Here is a 7298-nt window from a genome sequence, read left to right as displayed (position 1 = left end):
CCCTGATTTATTTCATGGTCTAAGACTAATATTTGGCAACCAACAACTTCTTCAGCCATCCCACCTTACATCCGGCATCATTTTACTTCCCTGCTTAAACACATAGGCAGGATAGAGCACTAGTAGCATGGGTTCAGGATTTACTGCCTTCCTCTACTATAATCAGACAAAGCGAGATCTCAAGGATTAGGTTCCCAATGAAGCTGTAGTTTTGCTTAATAATACAGTGCATGGTTTTAATGGACAAATTAAAAATTCTGTCTGAAGAGAAACATTTGCAAAATATTCATTGAACAAGGCATGGAGGTTCTCACCAAAGAGAAAGAGTTTTGGCAACCTAGACAGTCAATCTTCATCCTGTACACTCTTTTTCCTTTTGTATGAAAAAAGGTAAGATGCAAGTGAAAAGAATGTCATAATGCAAACAAAGAAGGGAAGAAAATCTTAGGTTGGTGGGCATATTTATGTGTGTCCGCCCTCCCCCCCCCATCTTTTTTTTTTCTTTCAGATATGGTACACATAACACTTGTGATGGTTCTGATGGAAGTCCTTAGGCATTCAACTTACATGAGCTGGGATGTAATAATAATATTTATGTCTATCTCAGATGGATTCCATGCTAGAAGTTAGTTCAAGGAACAGAAGAGACATCACACATATATGGAGCCATTTGGTGTTCATATTGTTTGCACCTGCCTAAACTGATTGTTTCCTATATGACTGGACCATTATCAACCATTATCACCTTTCATTCTTGCATTATCTGTACAATTCTTAAAGGTTCTGACCAATACCCAAGAAATTGTTAAAGACTTCAGCCTTATGATGGCTTTTGAATTTGAAGTTGTCTAGACCATAAAATGCTGCCACCTTTTTAATATTTGTTAATGAGAGCTATGGAAAATAATACTTTGTTTTAATTTTCATTTGTATTACAAAGGTGAATGATCAGTGGGGTACAGGCCTGGCTTGCTGCTGAGATGACTGTGACATGACCTAGTTCTGAGCTCCACATTTTCCAGGCATTTAGTAGGTATGAGAATCTCTGCTTTGCTCTGTACTCAGCTCAGTAGACTACAATTTCTTTTGCAAACATCTGGTTCAGGAATATAATGAAATCTTCAATTCCGTGACAATTAACATAGCAGATATAAAGGATCTTGGCCATTATTTTCATGCTATACAATCGCTTTAGGAATACCCCATTAGTTACAATTTGTTGAAAGACGTTTTTTTTTCTTTGTTTTGCTTTTGTCCTTCTATTCATCAAAGCCTGTAAGGGCTTCTTTACTGTTATCTCTTGCTGCTGACTTTGAACCACGTCTGTGCTTTAGTACTGGTGGGAAGCCACAGAATAAAGGTCAATACTAAGTAGTTTTATTCTGTATTTCCTGATCTTGCTCTTGCTAAAAATATCTTAAGCCTGAAAAAAAAAAATCAATAAACACATTTTTTTATCATCATGACTTTGATTGTCATGCTCAAAAAAAAAAAAAAAAAAAAAATCTGAAAAGCAATTGGCTCCACTTTATGCCAAATACAGACACTAGAAACGAGTAGGTCCCATCCTCATCATCTCATGTGACAAAATGCTGAATGCTGCGGTGAATTAAAGCTCCACTTGCCTCCTCTGGCAGCTGAAAATAAGCCCATTTAGTGTATATTTAGCAAGGAGACAGAAAAAAACAAGCATGCAGCAAGGATTTCACTCTTTTTCGAGTGTTCATTGCACTGTGATGCCTACTGTTTACCAGCATATAAGGAGGCAATTCACTTCCAAGTCACTCCGATTCAACAGGATTTTTGTCATTAACTTCAAGGTGACTTGGATTCCTCAGCTCCCTGAGTACCCTTCTCCTTGTCCCTTGATTCACCCTCTCCAGTCTGCCTTCCCGCTTTATAGTTTTCACAGAGACTGGATTCCAGTTTCACCAATTCCTTTTCCTCTTTCTGAATAGAGTGGAGTATTTTTCCCACTTTCAGTATGGACATAGAATGTAAAGGGATCCTTACTGGTATGGTCTCAAATCTTTGTTTCTGAGATCCATGATTCAGCGTATTAAGAAGGTTAGAAACATATAGCTTAAGAAATCCTAAGAAATTGTAAGAAACATACAGCTTAAGAAATTCATGATCTTCAAATGTTTCACTGTAATAGACAGCTAATAGTGCACTGGCCTTTGTGAGGAATATACTTACAGGTACTGGAAAAAACATGAGATACAATGAAAAAAAAAATAAACCTGCATTTTCTGAAATTTTCGGTTAGTTCATTACAAAATGACATTGAAGGATTTGTTCATCAAGGATAACATCCATGGCAACACTGCAGTTACTCGTGTGGGTTTTATCTGTAAACTTCAAACATCTATAAACATGTTTGCCATTTGAGTGTTTGGAACCCTCTTAGTTCCTGACTTTAGCGTCAGAAAATACGAAACTGTATACACACGTTAGTCTGCATTTGCAGATAGCAGTATCTTCATGTGCACATATTAAGCAAATTATGCTTCTCTTATACATAAGCAGTAGGATTTTCATTTGCAGAGAATTTCCAACTCTAACTCTTTAACATAAACAAAAGTAATGTATAAAAACACTTTATCTACTTATAACAATCTATTTTGATTACTTTGAACGTTCCACTTAAGCAATATAGCAATTTTATTTTTTAATAGGTGGTTCTGTTGTTGGCAGTAAAACAACAAGGAGCTGTGCATACAAAGGTTGGAGATGGGATTTAGAGAAAAACATTGCAGAACAGATGTTATTTTATGCAGATCCTACATTTTTGCCATTGAAGTCCTTTCTTTGTTTATTCAAGAAAGTTAATTGACTATGGAATACTAAAGTAGAAAACAGCAAATGTAACATTTTGTGTAATATGTCTACATTAACTTAAGCAATAAATTAACTAAGTTGGTATTTTAACAAATTATTGCTTCTGGAACTTAGGAAGTAAGGTTGTAGACAGTTCAAATGTATTTACAGGTGAATTATGCTAAAGCATAATTATGTTAAAACATTGTTTAGGTTTCATGTTCAGTTACAACTAACCTACTCCTATGCAATTTTTGAAAATATTGATTCCAACATTGTGTTGCATTACTCTAATATAAAACAAACGAACGAACAAACAAAACCAACCCTTTGTCATTTATACTTAAAAATAAGTACTATTTGGAAAACAAACTGAAATGTAATGGCAAAGCATGTGCAAGGCACTTTCTAAAATTTTATAATTCTTATTTTACATATCTTTCAGAGTATCTTAGCAGAAATAGAATTTTGAGTAAAATCAAATTTAATATTAACTTATAGGATTTCACAGAACACACTATAAGAGAAATCACACTTCTACATCCATTACATTAATTCAGAACACAAATACTAAGGACTTTTCTATTTGCTTTCTCTAGGCATTAGTCTGGAGACAGAACATAATTCAAAACTCTGAAAACTACTTCTGTTCTGTTGGATTGCCAATCACTGAATAATTTTTTATGTAAAATAGCAAAGTGAAGATGACCTAGTTTTACTATACCTGAATGCTGAAGACCCAGTCAAGTGTATACTAACAAGAGCTACAATTTTAAGACCAAGTGGTTGCAGATTTTATTTTCATTACAACATTTAGGGTACGACCATAATGTACTTAGGACCCAGCGTAGGTGACAGAACTCTGTGACAACTCTGTGACATCTGTCTCAACATACTGCTAACACCAACCGAGTGAAAACACCAAACAATCCAAATAATTTCTTATGGAACACCATAAAACTGATTTATACTAACCCTCTCTCAAAAAAAATAAATGATTGGGTAAGATTTCCCACTTACCATTATTTGAGATCAGAGCTTTACCTGGAACCCAACTTCCAGTGAGGGTACACAGACTGATTGACATTGGCTGAGGATCTGCTGTGTGGTTTCCAGCATTTCACCATGTCAGCAAAGAACAAAGGGATTTCCAGTTATGTCAGGCATGCAACAGCACTGTTTCTGAAAAGATATACCTTACAGAGGTATACGTTCACACACTACAGCTGCAACTAGGTCCCAATTTTGTGATGCACCGCTCTGCCCTAGGAAGCAGCTTTTGTGCCAAGTCACTGATATCCTTAGACCTTCCTTAACTTTTACATTGGTCCCTACATCTTACATGGCTTAAGCCCACATCATCAGGCTGTTCCCAGTGTCAGGAGAGACAATCAGCTGCTGAAGTGGCCTATGGTCATCAAATCAACCTCTCCTGCCTCCTTTAAAGGAAAGGTGCAGGCCTGTTGGCTGTCTCCTATCTGTCTACAGGCTCTTGTCTGGATTACACTGGTAGTTGTAATGCATGGTGATCTGAACTCCAGCATCTAAACTGAAGACACCTCCAAAAATACACAACCCTTAAGCAAAACTGAAAGGTAATATTTAACTTATTCTACTACCCTAATACCTGCTTTGAAGCAACAATTAGCAAAGAAATGATATTTAAACTTAGGCCAGATTAAACTGTAGCAACCTTCTGTGGCAAGATACTTGGTACTGTAGCACCCACAGTAGCATCTGTGGATCTGGCTCCAGACTGTTTTAAGCTCTTGGGAAAGAAGAAATATGGCAGTCAAAAAGAGAAGGAGCAAATGGCCACAGCAGAGGAGGACAGCAGGTGCTCAAGAAAATTTGTATTTATGCTGACCCCAACAAACATATGATTCATAATATTTGTTCCCTCTACATACTTGGATCTTATTTCCTTTGTAACAAATGTATCTCACCCCTGAGGTGAATGCTTTTGTTGGTACAGATTTTATTCATCAGCTCCTGGAAATTGGCAGGCTGAGAGATGTTTTAGTTATCACAGTTCATAAAGCACCCAGGAATCAGATTTTGAAAGTAATCAATTGTAATTATGCAAAATCTTAGGCTGTACCCAGCTCTCTCATTTTGCTTATTCTACTACGTCTCAATGATTTCAGTGCAATAGATTCTGATTCATGTTATTAGAAAAAAAAGTCAGAATTGGCCTTAAAATTAAGTTTCAGGGAACACAAGAAACTACACAAGAAAGATATTGTATTTGAGAACATTTTTAATAAATAATGTGACAAAAATTACTTTTCTGATTATTGGATCCTCAGTATGCAAAATTATGGCTAAAATATGAGGTTTCTTACATGAACATAATGAAAACATTAATCACATGGATTGTTCCTTTAGTACTGCACATCCTTTCTATGTAACCTTTCTTTAAAAATTAGCTAAATGAAAAATTTCAGTCCTTGGTAAACACCAAAACACCTTTTTTTTTTTTCCATTGGGGCTAGTCCTGATAGCTGTCAATAAACAAACACACATTTTTCCATTAGCACCAATGACAAAGAAATTTATAGTTACAAAAAAGATAATAAAATCTACAGACAGAGGACATCATTTGGCAAATTCAATGCAACTAATGCCTCTATTTCAGCTTTAATGATAATCCAATGTTGAGAGGCCACAACAAATTTGAGAATTTTTCTGTAAGTCCAGGAAAAGTGAAAGTGTTCTGATTTTGGCCCACATTTAGGTTTGTTACTTTACCGTCTGTCATTATTCAAATATTCCCAATACAAACATAGAGCATTAACAAAAAGATGAAAAATATCCCAAACAAATGCTTAACATTTTCAATAAGACAAGAAAAAAAAAAAAAAGGTTAATAGTTACAATGGTTTACAAACAAAGTTTAGTGATTGTGCTTTTAAAACCAAAAAAAAAAAAAAAAAGATAAGCAGTGCATTACAAAAACAAACAAACAAACAAAACAAAACATCAACAACAACAAAAAAAACCATAATCGCCAAGATCAAACAAAACTCATTTAAGTGGCACTTCTTTAAGGTGAATTGACAAGTAGAGGTCTGAGATTTGGGCCAGTAACAGTTAATGACATTATCCGATCTTTATTAAAAATGTCCACTGATTTTCGTGCTTATTTTCATAAGCATTGTTGAGGCTGAGAATTAGAAAAAGTTTCAGATAAACTTGCTCATGCCATAATTAGACAAACAGCATTCACATTGGCTTACCTCCTGCCCATCTCAAGGGACATTTTTAATAAGAATGTACTTAATGATGAAAATGGAAAGACAAATTAAAGTACCACAGGGGCTTTAAAATGAGTGTGTATTTACAATAAGAGCCACCTCATCCCAATTTGATTTCACTTGTATTTGTAAAACTGTATCTGCTGCAAAAAGTTAGCAGGAGACTGGCAAAAACCAAGATACACATTCTTTATTGAAATTGCAGGATGCCATTTGCGCTAACTGCAGACTACAGTAAAATCCCTAGAATAGAATGCTCTGCATGATGGTCTCTTTGTGGAACTTTTTAACCAATGCTGTATTACTTGTAATACTATTGACTGGCTCAGTGGTGTACCAGCAGTGCACTAAGCACTGACTCTCAGGGAAGAGATCCGGGGATCCCAGGCTTCTGCTCAAATCCTGAAGAAGCAGCTGGCCTATGTACCATGAAGAGCAGCTTACCTGCCTTCTTAGGCAGCAAAGGTGATGCACTTAGCATTAAGGAATAGGCAACAGCCATTCCCAATAAGGAGGGTTTAGAAAGAAAGAGTAAAATAAAAACGAGCATTCTGATGGCATGAAGAAAAATGAAAAATTGTACACTCTGATTGCACTGAACATTATTTCTGGCGTCAAACATCATCAGACTTGAGGCATCTTAAGTGATTTTTTTTTTTCTGATTAGATTTTAAAAGCCTGTTACAGTACATGTTGTTGTCTTCAGCTTTCTGTTTCCTGTATTAGAAAAAAAAAAAAAAAAGGAAAAAAAAGAAACCAATGACTATAGGTTAGATTCTATTATTTAATATTTTTTCCACAATCTTATTACAGATTTACCTTCAAACGATAATTATTATTTCTAATTATGTACATCATTATGACTGCATGTTGCACACCCCTTCTACAATCAGGATTTAAACTGAATGAATATCATGAAACAGAAAAAAAAAATAGCATCTTATAAAATCTAGAACTAGAAACTTTCAAGAAATGTGAAAGGTATGTCAAGGTATTCGCAGATGTTTTATTTTCACTATTGAAAGGATATGGATAATGTAAAGTGCATAGTTAAACACACTATTTTTGCAAGTTCTGTTCCATAAGTTTTAGTGTGGAGACAATTATAGCATGCTACATCTTGGTTTCTATGTTTCTGACACATTCTTAACATTTCTTTTCTTGGATTGTAGATTGATAATAGACAGATAAATGTGTTAATTTTCTGAAGAGAAATATTTC

The 7298-nt window shown here is 35.1% G+C and overlaps 1 protein-coding gene across 3 annotated transcripts in view; it reads right to left on the bottom strand.

The window, feature by feature from the left end:
- Positions 1-5062: 5062 nt before the first annotated feature.
- The window catches only part of ROBO1 (roundabout guidance receptor 1), a 737177-nt gene continuing 734941 nt past the window's right edge, over positions 5063-7298 (bottom strand). For all 3 annotated transcript variants that reach the window (XM_038185492.2, XM_038185509.2, XM_038185519.2), the window contains one exon: positions 5063-6794. In XM_038185492.2, coding sequence (XP_038041420.1) covers positions 6780-6794 — 15 coding nt within the window. In that variant the 3' untranslated portion in view covers positions 5063-6779. The remainder of the gene's footprint in view (positions 6795-7298) is intronic.

Source organism: Anas platyrhynchos, chromosome 1, assembly GCF_047663525.1.
Source record: "Anas platyrhynchos isolate ZD024472 breed Pekin duck chromosome 1, IASCAAS_PekinDuck_T2T, whole genome shotgun sequence".
Taxonomy (NCBI): Eukaryota; Metazoa; Chordata; class Aves; order Anseriformes; family Anatidae; genus Anas; species Anas platyrhynchos.
Note: the sequence above shows the minus strand (reverse complement) of the source record. Positions and strands in the feature narration are given on the sequence as shown.